The sequence below is a fragment of the Rhincodon typus genome, chromosome 21 (genome assembly GCF_021869965.1).
Source record: "Rhincodon typus isolate 14 chromosome 21, sRhiTyp1.1, whole genome shotgun sequence".
Classification (NCBI taxonomy): domain Eukaryota; kingdom Metazoa; phylum Chordata; class Chondrichthyes; order Orectolobiformes; family Rhincodontidae; genus Rhincodon; species Rhincodon typus.
In genome coordinates, this window is record NC_063352.1 from 2,267,196 (window position 1) to 2,286,368 (window position 19,173).

General features: G+C 40.9%; 1 protein-coding gene across 1 annotated transcript in view; it reads right to left on the reverse strand.

Annotated features, from left to right (window-relative positions):
- xylt1 (xylosyltransferase I) overlaps positions 1–19,173 on the reverse strand; it is a 228,087-nt gene that overhangs the window by 13,002 nt on the left and 195,912 nt on the right. Inside the window, exons 7-8 of the mRNA XM_048609661.1 lie at positions 12,449–12,625; positions 9,582–9,844 (exon numbers count right to left, since the gene is read on the reverse strand). Of these exons, the coding sequence (XP_048465618.1) occupies positions 9,582–9,844; positions 12,449–12,625 (440 nt within the window). The remainder of the gene's footprint in view (positions 1–9,581; positions 9,845–12,448; positions 12,626–19,173) is intronic.

A 19,173-nucleotide genomic window follows, 5' to 3' on the forward strand; every position in this document is an offset into this window, starting at 1 on the left:
CTCATTTTAAACAGTCCTAGAGATGGATTTTTAAAACAAATCTTGAATGAATGTTTTCTTCAAACTGATTTCTGCCGGATTATTACATGCTGGTTTGATTACAGAAGTGATACAGGGAACTGCAAGACCAAATAAACGAAAACAGAAACACAGCAGAAATTACTGGAAAATCTGTGCCCACATCCTGTGAATGAGTACATTAAAAAAGGTCTGGCAGCATCTGTGGAACAAGCACAGTTAAGTTAACGTTGCGGGTTAAGTGACCCCTTCTTCAGAATGGATGTTTAACGTTTTATTTCTATAAATAAAAGAAAGAGTAGGAGTCTGCTCCACTATTTCAGGACATGGCTGATCAACAACCTCAACATCATATTGGCTGTATTATCCCTGTTGTCATTAGTAGGTAGAAATCTATCAGCTTTTGTCATGAATTTACCAAATAACTGAGGATCTACAGACTTCTGAGGTAGAGAATTCCAAAGATTCAACACCTTCTGAACAGACTCCCCCTCATCTCAGTCCTGAATGGCTTGCTTTCTATTCTGAGAGTGTGCCCCCGGGTTCTGGACCCCACAGTCAGTGGAAACATTCCTTATGCAACTAGTCTGCCTATCCCTTTAAGGCTTTGATTTGCATACACCAACCTGCTTGCCATATACAGCAGAATGTACACGATTGATAAAGGATTTGCACAGACACAAGGTGGAAATCTGAAGTCAAAACCTCCAGGTAACCAGAGCTTTGTCTGAGTTAATAAAATGAAAGTGTGCTGGCTGTGCCAGTGCTGGGGCTTTGAGGATCCCACTGTTATGTCAGTACCAACTCGCTTCTTGATTTTAAATTAAACTGATAAAGAAGTGCAGTCTGCAAGAGCTTGAAATCAACAACTTACTAGAATAGTTAGAACCTAGTTTAAAAGTAACAAAACATCATTTCCACCTGTTAAAAAAAAACACAACAGGCTTCCTTTAGTTGTGTATGTACATGAGGCAATGATACTGAAAGGGTTAATGCAGAACAATACATTAATTTTTACCCAATTTGATTGGTGTCATATCGATTTGATGGGGGTGAAGAGGAACATCTTGCAATCTCGATAGGGACAGCCCTGTTAACCTAGATCTCCCAGTGGTTTCAGTAACTTATGTAACCTTTACCTGTCTGCCATCATGCAATAGCCTCTGTCTTATTTAAGACAGAAACCTCCTCTCATTACACTACCAGTGGTTTTCCTTGACCACGTGGGCCATGGAGACCCAGACAGAAAAGGGAATGGTGATAACAATCCACCCAACTTGTTGATGGCACAAGTTTATACAACAGTGCACCATCAAATTGCCCCCGAATTGTCACAGATTCCCTACACTGCAGAAAGAGGCCATTCGGCACAAAACCTCTGAAGAGCGTCCCACCCAGACCCATCCCAACCCCCTCCCTCCCCACCCTATCCCAGCTGGAGCAAACCGGAGCACTTGGTGGAAACCCATACAAGACACGGGCAGAATGTGCAAACTCCACACAGACAGTTGCCCTGAGGCTGGCACTATGAGCAGTCCTAACCACTGTGCCACCAAGCCACTGAACGATGCCATCAATGAGCCGAACTCTTACAAATCAAAATTGAAAGTGACCACATTAATCCAGATTGGCCCTGGTGTTAGTGGGCTCAGAGAAAGGGAGCATCAAAGTCCAGCTCCTGCAGGAATAAAATAATTTAGCTGTAATGGTCCCTGTCAGCCAATGGAGAGGAGAAAAGGGTCCCTTAGGTACATGTTGGCTGCCAGAGAAGTATTATGTAGGGGATTGGTTAGCTCAGTTGGTTGGTTTGCGATGCAGACTGACATCTAATGTGTAGGTGCTGCACAGGCTGAGGTTTCCATGAAGGACCCTCCTTCTCAACCCCTCTCCTTGCCTGAGGCATGGTGACCCTCAGGATAAACCACCACCAGTTGTCTCTCTGTAATAAGACAGCAGCCCTACGGTCTGGTAAGACAACGGTGACTTTACCTTTACCTTGTTATTAAAGGCCTACTTGTGTGTATGGTGTTTCAGGAGCACAATAGACTATTCAGTCCAACAAAGTTTGGTTTACCATTTGGTTAGATCATGATTAACCTGTTTCTCAACTTCAATTCCTCACCTCGGTTAAACATCCCTTAGTACAGTTGCCTACAAAAAAATATCAACTGATCTTACTGTGTAAATTTTCAGTGGATATATCCTCTTTTAGGGAGGGATGGACAAAGTCTTCCATATCTCTATTACCATTCTGAATTTTAATTTTATTCATTCACGGGATGAGGGTGTTGCTGGCTAGGCCAGCATTTATTGCAATTGGGCAGTTAAGAGTCAACCACATTGCTGTGGGTCTGGAGTCACATGTAGCAGACCAGGTAAGGATGGCAGTTTCCTTCCCAAAAGGACATTAGTGAACCTGATGGGCTTTTTCCTGACAATGTCAATGAATTCAGGGTCATCATTAGACTCTTAATTCCAGATTCTTTTGTTATTTTTTTAAAACAGAATTCAAATCCCACCATCTGCTGTGGTGACATTCAAATCCAGGTCCCCTGGGTTTCTGGAAGAAAATCCAGCAATAATAACCACTAAGCCATTATCTAACATTGCATTACTTTTATCTTCTACTCATTAATTCACATTCTTAGAAGTCAAAAATAAGAAGTTTGGAAACCGTGTATTCCTTGAATATTGTTAATGCGGTACCAGCCAAGAGGAAGACATATCAGAACCATGCAGCAAAATACTTGTGTTGGATCCATTTATAGAAATTACAAAAACACAGGTTTTATAGAAATAAAACTCACTGAAGACAGGGCTGAATTCAATGTGATGGAGGAAAAGGTGGCCAAGAAAAGGAGATATAGAGGGGGATTCTGACATGTTCAGGATAATTTAAAAATGAAGCAGGTTGAACTGATAGCCCCAGGAAAAGAGACAATATTTAAACAGTTTAAGTTGTTAACAAGCAAACTGAAAGCAGGATTGGGAATTGAGGTGTACTCCAGGTTCCTGGCAGGTTAAGTAACCTGAAATAGGACATAGGTGAGAAGGCTTATAGGGAAAAAAGGGGAAGGAAGAGAACCTGAGATAACAAGGTGTAGAGCTGGATGAACACAGCAGGCCAAGCAGCATCAGAGGAACAAAAAATAATTTTCTGAAGAAGGGTCCAGACCCAAAACGTCAGCTTTCCTGCTCCTCTGATGCTGCTTGGCCTGCTGTGTTCATCCAGCTCCACACTGTGTTGTCTTAGATTCTCTAGCATCAGCAGTTCCTACTATCTCTAGGAAAAGAACCTACAGGGTAAAAGAGGAGGAATCAACAAAAGAGAAGGCCCAGGGCAGAAAATCCGCAGAGGTAAAGGAGGGGTAAGAACACAGGAATCAGATGAAGCAAAATATGGTATTAATGGTACAGAAAGTCCAATGAGGTAACCATACTACAAGTGTATTCATTTAGTTCATAATGACAAATTTGTAATTAGACCAAGTTAGAATTTAAAAGATAAATCTGTGGGAAAAACTGAAGCTAAAATAGTAAATTATATTTATTCAACAACCATTAATGACAAAGGATAACATGGACTTGCCACTAAATCTCTGTTGTACGCCTGGTATCCTAGAGGATTTTGAATCTGGTAAAGCAGAGATAAACACACCAACAGATTGGATTTATTCTAGCATTTCTTTCATTGACTCCTTCAAAATGTATATCTGCCGACAGCAGAGGAAAAGATATTAGTGGACACGTGAGATTTCCCGGAGATGGAGGCAGGCAATCATCGGAACTATATTTAAGATCGATGACAAGTCTAATGCAACCTAATAGCCTAACAACAACGACAGATACAATAATAGAATCCTGAGGGCAAGCTGGAACGGTACCTTTTATAGTAATGACCTGAAAAATAGTAAAGATAACGGACCTGAAAGCAGGGTTAAGAAACAAGGTCTGCTTAATTAGAAAGGGAAGGATTATGAAATTAGGCAGAGAGACAGTAAATGATCACATAAAATATTGTAGCTTGCCAGACAGATGTATTTAATTTAATTCTATCTATTGCATAGTAATTAACACAAGATGACAAAGAAAAGAACTTTGGAGTAATATTGAGCTCATTCATCAATTTTAATATCTGCAATATGGCAAAGTAATTTAAAGAGAGAATAGTGGAATATGTAGTTTGAACAAAAGCATCCCTAATTTATGTTGTGCCTTCATGATTTATTGCTCAACCAACAATTAATATGTACATATGTATTGCAGGGGGCACAAAGAGGAGAAATTAAAATATCAAATACAATAATATACAAGAGAATTAAGCTCTATAGTCTAGGAAAAGGATTCCTGGGTGGGATCTCATGGAGTTCTTATAAAATATTAATTGGGACAGATAAAGGAAAGCAAGAAATTTAATTCAAAGCCAGGAAAGTAGGATGTAAATTTAAATTATTGAAAAGTAAAGTGATAAATGTTTGAATAATGTGTCAGGATGGATATTAAGGGAAAAAAATAAGGGTGTTCAGAATCCAGTTGAATACTATCCTGGAGAGCTTGAGTACCAAAAAGAATCCAATTGACTTTTGCTACTTCATTATTTTTGTGTTTTTAATGTCTTGAGAGAAAACTCATTTTATTCACCTTTACAAAGGAAGAATATTTCAACCATGAAGTGCCAGGATGGAGTTTCAAAGACCTCTGCTCAAATAATGCAGCATCAAATCAAATTCTTTCATAACTACTCCTTTGTAAATTAAATACATATATTGATACATTTATGTCGTGGATGTGCGATGCTTTAAGCCCAGTGAGTCTGTATCATTGTAAATTGTTGGCCTTGTTATTGAGGCTGAATTATTTAATTAATTTGTATTCAGTTACCAAACTGATTTGCTCAAATATTTAATTGTCACTAGGCAGAGTTAAAAAAATCTATTGTTGTCAATCTGAAACAATCGTCAAAATAAATCTGCAAAACATGATCAGCCATTACAATTAATCCATCAGCTCACTCTATTTACTTAAAAATGAAACTTGCTACAAAAACAAAAAAAACTGTACAACTCTCAAATAGATACAACTGATCCAAAAATCGTCCATGTTCTGCGCACATTCATTTGTTAATATTTATTGTTAGAGCATTTCTTTTCTCAGTAATTGGGCACCTGAACTTTGATCCTTCCAGCAGAATGCTGTGTCTGGTTGAGCAGGACTCCCCACATTTTAGGCTGTCCTGCAACAATGTTGATCTTTTAAGCCTGTATGAGGCCTCTCTGTATGTGCAGTATGTGTGTCCCTGAGTAGTTCTCCCCCATTGAGCTGGCCATATTGAGCTCTCTACCACAGCACAACCTACTTGCATTATTATGGCATGAGGCTGTTTCTCCGTCCTCCTTACCAACGCCATTGTTATCTAATGGTGGCACTTAATCATTTTTGCAGAATGTCATGTATCAAGTACAGACATGCCAGACTCTAGCACCGGAAAGGAGAGGAAAATGATTTTAACAATTTCCACATGTCTCTGCAGGACTTTTCTTTAAGCTCACTTTAAAAGCACTGTTGGGATTATTCTCAAGTATTTGATGGTTGCATTTCAATTGAAGAACACTTCAGTTAGAATTTTCCCCTCCTTCAAAGTCAGGCAAGACAACGTTCCAGTACCGGACTTCTTTGGTTACCTGATATGTTCTTTGTTCTTTGATATCTATACGGTGGTATTGAAATGATTGGCTTCAGTGGAGAAAACAGACAAGTGTACTCAGTGTTTACACAGGTCTCAATAAAGCAACTGGGTAACTAACTCATGGTTGCAGCATTGGGATGTACTGTCAGTTTGAGATATGACAAGAAATTGGGGTACTGCAGAATCAATTTTATTATTTTAACTGTGTTTCGAAAGGAGAAGCCATCAAATCCCCCATTTCCCCACCCCAGGCTAAATTAAGTGTAGAGATGGAAGAGCCTTCAAAGGTTAGTGTAAAACTCACCATCTGGAGGCCAGGAAGGTCAAACATATCCAACCAGGTAAGTTATAACTTCTTCTGCCCTGGAATCTCCACCTTCTCTCCTACAAGACCTTCCCAAAGATCACTCAATCATTCCTGTGTCCTGTTCTTGGGAATCTCAGAAATTTAAATACTCAGCACCCAAACCTAGCCCAGCAATTGTGTTTCCCATTCTCCCTGCAGTCAACCAATCCCTTCCAATTTGCCAAAACTACCCCATGGTCAAAATCTACTCCTTGAATGTAGTACCTGAGAAAGCTGATGGAGGAAGCTAAAGTAAACTTTCAAGTTCAGAGCCTGCTTGCAGAGTAAACATCTTCCCTTGAATGAATTTGGTGTCAGGCTAGTGAAGGATATACCTTTGTATGAACTGATCTTTGACGTAAGATTTGGGATATAGTGATGTATAGGCACTGAGGGCAATGTCACAATGCAAAGAGCTACCCTTTCCATCTCTAACCTAACAGAAATATTTGGTCATGTACGAAGGGCTGGGATTTGATTACGTTAATCAACCTGTTCGGACGTGTTACAACAAACCACTAGGACAAGTGAGACTTGATCCTGGATCATGGAGCCCAGAGGTAGAGATGGTACCTGTGCAACAACAGTCCTCTATTTCTGTTTATGCTGACTTTTGTTCAATAATATTTATGAACAGGGATGCAAGTTTCCACCAAAAGCTACAAAAACAATGTTTGCCAAACTTCTAGATGCAGAATTCTGAGTGTTGTTAGAACTCAGTGATGTTATGACTTTGCCCTGCTTTTGGACAGCCAATCAAAATAGGCAGAGATGCACAAGCTGTGCAAATACAGCTGGCTGTACCTCAAATATGCCAAGCATGGGTGAGATTTTGGCAGGTTGGCAGGAGCAACTTTTATGGGATTAGGGTCACTTTCATATCAGTACAAAAAGAGAGTAGCATAAACAGGCAGTTAGAGAATTCCAGGAAATTCAATAACCCAATTTTCTTTAAACAAGTTAATTATGTTATCTAGTACAGAGGTGCTTTACATATGTTGCTGCAGACCTACAATGGTGCAGATGGGAAAATGCTGCAGGCTGAACAGCTATTGTGCCACATCAAGCATGTAAAATAATGTTACCCAGAGTACAAGCAGCAAGCAGTATCACAAAGCCAGTCGAAGCAATGACTAACACAAACAGAAATTGCTTGAAAAACTCAGCAGGTTTGGCAGCATCTGTGGCAGAACTCTGAAGAAGGTTCACTGGACCCAAAACGTTAACTCTGTTTCTGTCTACACAAATGCTGTCAGACCTGCTGAGGTTTTCAAACAGTTTCTGTTGGTGTTTTCTGATTTCCAGTATCCATGGTACTTTGGTTATTTTTGAAGCATTAACTAGGCTGTGAGCTTGACTTGGTCCTGGTACTGTTGCCTGTGTGTTAAGATGGCTTACATAAGATGAGAAATAGGAGCAGTTCAGTTGTCCCCACTTGAACTTGATCTGCCATTTAGCGAGATGATGGCTGATTTAATTATGGCCTTAACATCCCTTCCCTGCCTGCACCCTCATATAACTCTCAACTTCTTTGACAAGCAGAAAACTGTTTCATCCAATGTTGAACATATTCAATAAGCTGGCCTCCACTACTCTGGGGGAACAGAATTCCAAGCATAAACGGCCCTCGGAAGAAATTCCTCACTATCTCTTTGGCTTAAATGAGAGACCTCTTATTTTGAAAGCGTGGCCCCTAGCTCTAAAAAATGTCCCACAAGAAGCACCCTCTCAGCATCCACCTTGTAAAAGCCCCTCAGAACTATTTATGTTTCAATGAGATCATCTCTCATTCTTCTAAACTCCAATAAGTATAGATCCAGCCTCCTCAACCTCTCCATTTGAGATTGATCCTCATCCCCAGGAAGCAGCCTACCCAATTTTCTCTGAAATGCTTCCAATGTAAGTATGTCACTTCTTAAGTAAGAACTCCATGTAGTACTTGGGGCGCGGTATCACCAATTTCCTGTACAATTGTAGAAAGACTTGCTTACATTGATATTCCAGATCCTTAAGACCACATTCCGTTCATCTTCATAATCTCTTGCTTTACCTGCACACTAACTTTTTGTGATTCATGTACAAGGACACCCAGATCCTTCTCGTACTGCAGCATTATGTAGTCTCTCTCTCCTTAAATAATATGCTATTCTTCCTGCCAAAGTGAACAATCTCACATTTCCCCACATTATACACCATGTGCCAATTCTCCCCCGCACTGAACCTATTTATATCCCTTTGCAGACTCTTTACACCCTACTCATGTGCTTTCCTTCTTATCCTTGAATCAGCAGCAAATTTGGCTGAACTGTAGTTTGAAGGCACATGACACCAGGTTATAGTCCAACAGGTTTATTCAAAATCACATGCTTTTGTAGCGCTGCTCCTTTGTCACCTGATGGAGCAGCAGTGCTCCGAAAGCTTGTGATTTCAAATAAACTTGTTGGACTATGACCTGGTGTCGTGTGATTTCTGACCTTGTCCACCCCAGACCAACACCAGCACCTCCCCATCAGAACCATAGTTGGTGCTTTCACCCAAATCATTAACATAAATCATAAATAGTTGAGGTTCCAGCATTGATCCCTGTGGCAACAGTTGGCCAATCTGAAAATGAATAATTTTTCCAGATTCCATTTCATCTTATTTAGCCAATTCTCTCTGCCTTCTGGTACATTAGCTGTGACACTACAAGTTTTCTTCTGCAATAACTTTACTGAATGCCTTTTGGAAATTCAAATACACCACTTATCCATTCTGCTTGTTACATCCTCAAAGAACTTTACTAAATTGGTTCAATGGGTTCATGCCTTACTACAGGGTACAGGAACATTATTTCAGCTAACACCTTAATCCAGTACTGAGGGAATGCTGTACTGTTAAAAACTCATCTAAAAGGATGCACTTCTAAGTCAAAGCTTCAACTGGCCCCTCAAATGGCCAAAGAATATTCCATGGAACTAATCAAAGAGCAACAGGGGAGTTCTGATGTCTTGGTCAACACTTATCCCTCAGTGATTATCCCTCATTATTACTTACAGGGAGTCTGTAACCTGCAAGGCTTCAGAGCAGGAGCTGAAAGGTGGAATGAAATTGACAGACTATTTTCCTTGTCTCCCTTTATCAGCCAGCACAGAACGATGGGTTGAATGGCCTCTTTCTAAGCCATAATTTTACTATGGTTCTAATAAAGCAGATTGTGTTCAATTACATCATTGCATTTTGCTGAGATCACACCGTGCTCAAACTGGTTGCTGTAATTCCCAATGTTATTACAGTGACTACACTTAAAAGGTTAATTCATTGGCTGAGCTGGAGGTTATGGAAGGTGCAATATTAGCATAATTTATTGCATAGCTTTATGGGGAATAGAATCATACTTCTGAGGGAGAAACCCTGTCAAAATTATTAAACTCCCATTACATCAGCAAAATTATTTCACTCACCCCATTTTCACAGTTGTGTGCATACTATAACTGCAGCAGGGCTACAGTTCTGACAAGTTATATGCAGGAATTGCAGTTTCGCCCTCACCTGCACTTATTCTCCTCTTTGGAATGCCAGGAAGACTCTGCTCTTTTTAGACCTAGGCGAGCAAATGAGTGATACATGGTCAGGTATGTGTCACTGATGCTGTGGATACCATCTGGCTCATCGTATACGTTTTCCCAGTATGCTTTCAGAGCTGTTGTGCCAGCTGGGTAGTTCCCAAACAGGTAGAAATCCAGCTGACCAATGATCTCTTGGTTAACTGCAGCCTCAAACTTCCGAGCAAAAAACGTTGGCCTTGCCGTTTGCTGTGTGGATGGAAAAGAGTGCATTATTTTCACTTACTATCTATAAACAATGGTGATGGTTTTGGCTCTGTCCCTGAAGGATATCTACCCACCATCTACCATTCCACCACTTCAAACATTTACTCTTTCCACAGCGATGTACAGTGGCAGCAGTGTGCACCATCTACAAGACACATCGCAGTAATTTAACCACATGCTCCATAGATAACATCTTCCTAACATGTAACCTCTTCCACTTACAGCAAAAGGGCAGTAGATACATGGGAACACCAGCCCCTGCAAGACCCCGTCCAAACCACTTGGCATCCTGACTTGGAACGATATCACTGTTCCTTCAGGGTCACTGGGTCAAAATCTTAGAACACTTCATAATCAGCACCATGGGTGTATCTACACCCCATAGACTGGAGTTGTTCACAAAGTGGTACCTCACCATATTCTCAAGAACAATTAGGGTTTGATCGTAAATGCTGGCCTTGCCAGCAATGCTCACATTCTATCTGTTTCCCCATTCCTCTCAGCTCATCTCATCAAAAAGCCCAGTCTTTGCTCCCTGACTCCCCTTCTCACTAAAAATTTGATAACTCAACCTCCCTCCTCAGCCTCCCATGCCAGGTGGCATCAGGTTTCATCCCCGTTCCTTTAAAATTGCAGTTCTCACTCTCCAATTTCCCTTTCCTCCTTTAGTGCTTGTGAATATGGTGTCACCTCCATTTGCTGTACAGAATCATGAAATTGTTACAGCACAGAAAGAGGCCATTCAGCCAATCCTCCCTGCACCTGTTCTATTCCCTACAGTCAATCTTCGGCCTTTTCCCCATAACTCTGCAAGCCCTTTCTATCCAAATAATCAACAGATTAAACTGATCCCTGTCGGCTTTTACCCTCCAAAAACAAAAACAATCATTGACACATGTCTTTGTATCGTCCTTGGCCACAGGTGAGGCTCCAAAAGACTGGAGAATAGCCAATGTTGTCCCATTATTTAAGAAGGGTAGTAGCGATAATCCTGGAAATTAAGACCTGTGAGCCTCACATCAGTGGTAAGGAAATTATTGGAAAAGATTCTCAGGGACAAGATCTATATGCATTCAGAAGCAATAGACAGCATGGTTTTGTGCGGGAGAGGTTGTGTCTCACTAACTTGATCGAGTTTTTTGAGGGGGTGTTGAAGATTATTGATGACGGAAAAGTGGTTGATGTTGTCTACACAGACTTCAGTAAAGCCTTTGACAAGTCCCTCATGACATGCTGGTACAAAAGGTGAAGTCATGTGGTATCGGGGTGAGCTGGCAAGATGGATACAGAACTGGATTAGTCATGGAAGACAGAGGGTAGTGATGGAAGGATGTTTTTCAGAATGGAGGGTTGTGACTGATGGTGTTCCACAGGGATCAGTGCTGGGACCTCTGCTGTTCATGGTCTACATAAATAATTTGGAGGCAAATGTAGCTGGTCTAATTAAGTAAGTTTGCAGACGATACAAAGATTGGTGAAGTTACAGATGGTAAGGAGGATTCTCAGAGGATACAGCAGGATATAGATCAGTTGGAGGTACTGGCAGAAAAACTGTAGATGGAGTTTAATCCAGACATATGTGAAGTGATGCATTTTGGAAGGTGCATCAGATGGAAATTATACAGTGAATGGCAGAACCCTTAGGAGTATTGATATGCAGAGGGATCTGGGTGTGCAGGTCCACAGATCACTGAAGGTGGCAGCGCAGGTAGATAAGGCAGTAAAAAAGGCCTATCGCATGCTTGCCTTCATTGGAAGGGGCATTGAGTATAAGGATAGACAAGTTATGCTGCAGCTTTATAGAACTTTAGTGAGGCCACATTTGGAATATTGTGTACAGTTCTGGTCACCACACTACCAGAAGGATGTGGTGGCTTTGGAGAGGGTACAGAAAAGGTTCACCAGGATGTTGCCGGGAATGGCAGATTTTAGCTATGAAGAAAGGTTGAATAGACTGGGTTTGTTTTTACTGGTACGCAGGAGGTTGAGAGGTGACCTGATAGAAGTTTATAAGTTTGTGTATGGTGTGGATAGAGTGTAAACTATGAGGCTTTTTCCCAGGGTGGAGGGGTCAATTACTAGGGGACACAGGTTCAAGGTGTGGGGGTGGGGGGTGGGGCGGCAGGATGGGGAGGTTGGAGCTTAAAAGAAATGTGTGAGTCAAATTTTCACACAAGGGGTGGTGAGTGCCTGGAACGTGCTGTCAGAGGAGGTGGTGGAAGCAGACACAATAGCAGCGCTCGAGAAGCACCTGGACAAATACATGACTAGGGAGGAAATAGAGGGATATGGGTACTGTAAATGAAGACAGTTTTAGTATGGAAGGGCAAAATGTGTCAGCACAGGCTTGGAGGGCGGAAGGGCCTGTTCCTTTTTCTTTGTTCTGAGGTGAGGACTGATAATTAATAATATTGACAGCTAGTCTGGTGAACATGTGTATAATGTGATGAGACTTCACTGGAATGGTTGTACAGCCTCAGCCCTCATGTCTGAATGCAATTTGTTTTTGGTATAGCAGTATCATTGGCAGTAACAGTAATGTTAGTCCCAGTTGTAGCCATCTTCATCAGCAAGTACTGAAGCTACCTGGAAGCGGTGGAAATCCTGTGGCTTGAAGTCATTGGGAGAGCAGCCGCACCAATCCACAATGTGTTTGTACTGGCACTTACAGCCAAGCTTCCGATTCCAGTTGGTAATTCGCAAGTTGTTATCCACCATCGTCTCACAGAGATGACTATTCTCCAGGACCGTGTGGAAGAAGGACTGGATTAGAAAGGCAATGAAATATTAACGGTTTGAAGAAGTCCAGCTGAATGTGAACATCTGACATAACACAAAGTTTTTGTCACAATGCATCCTGCATGTTTTAAGATGAGATGAAGTACATTTTTTGAAGACTGAAAAAATTAAATAAACCAGGAGATTTGCAATTATTTGCCAGTGGTTATATCATGAATAAATAATAGGTGAAGGTGACAATCTGCTAATGTAGATGATCTGTCTCCACACTTAACATTTCACAAACTCCATACATCATTTTGTACTTGTCATCTTTACTGAATCCGAGACAATGATATCAGTAGAGAGTTTAATTAGTTTGCGTCATGCCAGTGTGAAGCCCAAATAAAAGCACAATTAATAGAATATGGTTAACAATAATATTTAAGGTATCTGGACAAAACAGGGGTAGATGGAGCTAGATTGCACATTAACTACAGTCTTTAATGACAGAACAGGTCTCCCCTTTTCCCTATGTCTGTCGACTGAATTGATGTTAGACAGCTGTAAATCCAGCTTCTGATCAATCTCAGTCATACTGAATTTAATATAATTTGGATTACGCATACATAAGATAAAGCTGGTATTCAATCAAACCATATTAGTTGGCTTAAAGTATCAACTTGACCTTTTCATGCAGTTATAATCCATATTCCATGCTCAATTTACACGGTATGTGACCCGCAATAATGTACCCACTCCCTCCTAAAAATTAAATGAAAGGCCAGTGGATGTGAAATGTTTTACTTGAACAGTTTGATTAAATCCAAACAGTCATATATTTTCACTTGAGTAAGCCAAATGTACCCAATTACCTGTCACCCTGTGAGCTTTTATTAATCGTCCGGTATTCCAGAGCAACATAATTGGTACAAAACAAAGACTACTGGGAGGAAACAGAACGCAACCAACAGTAAAAATAAAACGTACATTCAAGCTGTGTGAGATATAAAAGGAAAAGACAAGCCCAGGAATTCAATATTAAGAGAGCAATACATAAGAACATAAGAACTAGGAGCAGGAGTAGGCCATCTGGCCCCCTGAGCCTGCCCCGCCATTTAATAAGATCATGGCTGATCTTTTCACAGACTCAGCTCCACTTACCCACCCTCTCACCATAACCCTTAATTCCTTTACTGTTCAAAAATCTCTCTTTGTTTGCCTTAGAAACATTCAACCAGTTAGTCTCAACTACTTCACTGGGTGGGGAATTCCACAGATTCACAACTCTTTATGTAAATACATTCTTCCTCAATTCAATCGTAAATCTGCTTCCCCTTATTTTGAGGCTTTGCCCCCTAGTTCTGGTTTCACCCACCAGTGGAAACATCCTCCCTGCTTCCATCTTATCTATTCCCTTCATAATTTTATTTGTTTCTATAAGATCCTGCCAACCCCCATTCTTCTAAATTCCAATGAATAAGATACCAGTTTGCTCAATGTCTCCTCATAAGCCAACCCTCTCAACTTTGGAATCAACCTAGTGAACCTCCTCTGCACCCCCTCCAGTGCCAGTACATCCTTTCTCAAGTAAGGAGACCAAAACTGCACACAGTACTCCAGGTGTGGCCTCATCAGCACCCTATACAGCTGCAGCATTGCCTCCCTGTTTTTAAACTCCATCCCTCTAGCAACGAAGGACAATATTCCATTTACCCTCTTAATTACCTGCTGCACCTGCAAACCAACCTTCTGTGATTCATGCACAAGGACACCCAGGTCCATCTGCACAGCAGCATTCTGCAATTTTTCACCATTTAAATAAAATACCAGCAGAAAAATTCTAAAAACTATTAATTGAGACTTAAGGCACATTAACAGCAAATTAATCTGATATTGGGTTGTATAAAAAGGGAAATCCTGTGATCCTCACTTCAAGATAATAATATGGTCATTATGGTATTGGTACATCATTGTATAGTTAACTGAAGATCCAAGTGACACTTCTGTTTTTCTCCCCCTCACAGAGATATGTAACTCTTCTTGTAAAATCAAACGCAGGGGCTTGTACTGTTGTGTTAAGCACTTTACATCCAAGGCAGTATGATTCCACTTGTTTTGGATGCGAATATAGGAGATACGATTAGTAAATTTGCAGATGATACTAAAATTGGTGATGTAATGGAAAGCCAAGAAGGTTTGCTCAGAGTACAACAGAACCACAATCAGAGGGGCCAATGGGCTGAGGAATGGCAGATAAAGTTTAATTTAGTGTGAAGTGTTGCATTTTGGCAAGGCAAACCAGGGCAGGACTTATGCAGTTAATGGTAGGGCCCTGGAGAGTGTTGCCAAATAAAGAGACCTTTGAGTGTAGGTTCGTAGTTCCTTGAAAGTGGAGTCACAGGTAGACAGGGTAGTGAAGAAGGTGTTTAGCATGCTTGCCTTCAATAATCAGTGCATTCAGTATAGGAGTTGGGAGGTCATGTTGCGGCTATACAGGACATTAGTTAGGCCATTATTGGAATACTGCTTTAGATTCTGTTCTCCCTATTATACGAAGGATGTTGTGAAACTTGAAAGCATTCAGAAAAGATTTACAAGAATATTACTGCGACAGGAGGGTTCGAGCTGAAGGGAGAGGAAGGGGCTTTTGTCCCAATAGCATCAGAGGCTGAGGGGTGACCTTACATAGGTTTATAAAATGCTGAGGAGCGTGGATAGGGTAAATAGACAAGGTCTTTTTCCCAGGTAGGGGAGTCCGAAACCAGAGGGAATAGGGTTAAGTTGAGATGGGCAAGATATAAAACAGGCCTAAGGGGCAACATTTTCACACAGAGGGTGGTGCGTGTATGGAATGAGCTGCCAGAGCAAGTGGTGGAGGCTGGTACAATTACAGCATTTAAGAGACATCTGGGATATGGGCCAAATGCCGGCAAATGGGCCTAGGTCAGTTTTATGATATCTACTTGGCATGGACGAGTTGGACCAAAGAGTCTGTTCCATGTTGTATAACTCTATGATGCTATGACACTCAATAATGCACAAGTTGCTATCCACCATCATCTCAAAGACATGACTATTTTCCATGAATAGAATCTTGGAGCTCTGCCAAGCATTCATATTAAGGCCAGCCAGAGGAACAAATGTATGTTTTTGTTGATACAGTTCAGAGATGACCTGCTATGAATGGTTGGCTCATCTCCACATTCATGAATAACCTAGCTCAGTAAAGGCCTGTTTTCACAGACAATATATCCTCTGTACTGCACAGTCGCTCAGGGGATTTGTACAAGCTGATCAATATGTGATACATTGATTTGTAATTCCATTAGCCAATGCTGCGCACAGACTATGGAGATACATGCAGCAGAAAAATGAGATGGAATGTAGTTCACAGATGGAATCAGAGGGTTTATTTTGATTGATGTGTTTATGAGTGGCAAGTTATTCTTTCTTAGAACTCTTTCTTTCAATGCCGCATGACTATTTGGACAAAATCAAGTGACATAAAATCAGATATACATCTGTTACTGTACTAGAAGGGGTCTATCTGATTGACACTTTGGTAAGAGCAAGGATTGTAAGGACAACAGATTTATCAAAGATTTCAAAATGGTTTGTTTTGTTAAGTGTGTTTCAAGACTTACCATTGATTTTATACGACTCATTGTTTTGTACTGCGTTCTTGGTGAGAGGGCGTGGGTGATACAGGGGTCCATGGAAAACAGATGGGGCCAGGGAAGGTGAATGAGGGACAAGGGCGAGAGGACTAAACATAAAACTTTTAATACAATTGGTACAAAGACCTTGCAATCAGACTGCCTTGGCTCTGTTTCCAAAAGCCGCCAATCAAATGCCACTAGAGATGGTAAGCCTGACTTCTCCCTCCCTGGAAGGAAAATATAGCAGAAGGCAACCTTTTTACGGGGGTGGGTGGGGGTTGGGGGGTGAATCTGCCAAGTTGGGAAATATCTTCACTCAAGCTTCCCATCTCAATGTTAAAAACCCAGCTCATGGTCACAAATTAATCAGCATCTGCAGAAACGATTTGCTCTCTAAGGATGCACAATCTGTGTTTTTGCTGCTAGCCAAAGATAATAAACTTTGATGTATTTGAAATCAATCCTAAACTCCAACAAAATAGTTTTTCAGAAAACCAGCACACCTCTCCTTTGACCAGCAGCTTGCTTTGCTTCTGTGTGAGTGACTTTGATAGATGATAGAAACTGGAACATTAAGCAGAAACCAGGCTAACTGTCAAAATTACACTCTCCCCACCACTAAACACGTCCCTGGAATTAACAGGTGAAACTACAGTCTGCCTTACTCCATCTCCCCAGACAGGTGCTGCTCAACAAAGGAGAGTTTGACAACTTATCCTGGCCACATCTGCAGATGGCATCATTGCATTGTCCTGGGACATGATACATACCTCTGGCAATTGTAAATGTGAGTAGTATTTTGGAATGGAAATAAAAACAAACTGCTGGTAAGTGTGGGAAGATAAGGAACAAATGCAGTTCACTAATTAATGAAGGGGTATGTGGAGACAGCAGGAGTCTATCATTGAGAGAGAGGATCACTCATGATCATGTTCAATGCCTATTCTTGCTCTTATTTTCTACCTTTCCATTAGGAAAATATGAACTTCTTAAATAAAATATGATCATTTGGAAAACAGATATTACAGATATGCTGGAAAAGCACAGCAGGTCTGGCGGCGTCTGTGAAAGAAAAAGCAGAGTTAATGTATCGGGTCCGGTGACCCTTCCATAGAACTGAAACTTACACTTTCTATGTTGGACAAACAGCAATATTAGGACATAGAAAGCTCATATGCTCAAAATATACACAAACCACACCAAAAGTTTGACCTTTCATAACACTGAATATTTATAATAACGATAATAATTTATAATAATAATGACTGGGAAAAGAGGTGTTATTTTGTTGGTTATATATTCTTGCTTCAAATTTTCTCACATTTGTTGTTGCAATCTACATAAAATTAAGTGACAACCAGAAACTACAAAGATTTCACTGAATGAGGAAGGTAGGCAGGACCAAATCATTTCTGGAACTATAAGACCATACTACATAGGAGCAGATGTTGGTCATTCAGTCCACTGAGTCTTCTCACCAATAAAATCATGGCTGATCCGATAATCCTCAAATTCACTTTTGTGCCATATTTCCATAATCCTCAATTCCATTACTGATTAAAAATTTGTCTATTTCAGCCTCAAATATATTTAATGACTCAGCCTTAAACAACCCTCTGTGCTAAAGATTTCCACAGATTCACTCATGATTCAATTCTCCATTCTGCAAAATTCATCATTTTTTTTCATATACATGTCTGCAATAAATGTGAGAAAATCCAAAGAAAAATGCATAACCAATAAAATATTACCTCGCGTTCCAGTCATCATTATCACTGAGTAAGTATCCAAAGCCATGAAAGATCAGCAAGTGTATAATTAAGGAGATGACTCTTGCTCAATGTGAAATTAGAATCACAGCAACTTTATCTGTTCATCTTAAAGCTCTACTACAGTGACACATGGCTGTTTGTAAATGCCACGTTCACTGGAGACATTATCCAAATGAACTCAATGCTGATATAAACTAATATCTATTATGTAATATTAAGTTTAAGGAACATTGGCATGGGTTATAGCCCAGAGCAGGGAGCTGTGTTGCAATCAGGAAAGGCAGAAGAATTACAGGGATCCTTTTGGATTTTTATCTGTCAGTTTATTGTCCACAGACAGCCTGATAGATATGTGAGAAGCCTGGAGAACAAGGAAATCAGGAAAACTTAATATTAGGGGAGCTGATGGCCTAGTGGCATTATGGCTGCAGTGTTAATCCAGAGACCCAGATAATGTTCTGGGGACCTCGGTTCGAATCCCACCATGGCAGGTGGTGGAATCTGAATTCAATAAATATGTGGAATTAAGAATCTAATGATGACCATGAATCCATCGTCAATTGTCGGAAAAACCCATCTAGTTCACTAATGCCCTTTAGGGAAGGAAACTGCCATCCTTACCTGATCTGGCCTACATGTGACTCCAGACCCACAGCAATGTGGTTCACTCTTAACTGCCCTCTGGGTAATTAGGGATGGGTAATAAATGCTGTCTGGTCAGCGACGCCCTCATCCCATGAATGAATAAAGAAAACAGAGGAAAGCATGTTGATGTCGGAGGTGAAGAGTACCGTCACAAAGTGATCAATCAATGAGGACGACAACTGCTGGTCACAAAGTAGGAGTTGGTGTTGGTGGATGGTAGTGAGGGCACGTATTAGTTTAATGGGTGCCTGGAGGAAGCCTGACCTACAAGCAATGCTTTAATGGTACTTGCATCTTTTCATCTCCTGAGGCCAGGAAACACCAACTGACATGAAATAACAGTGTGGAGCTAGAGGAACACAGCAGGCCAGGCAGCATGAGAGGAGCAGGAAAGCTGATGTTTCAGGTCGGGACCCTTCTTCAGATTTCTGAAGAAGAGTCCCGACACGAAACATCAGCTTTCCTGTTCCTCTGATGCTGCCAGGCCTGCTGTGTTCCTCCAGCTCCACACTGT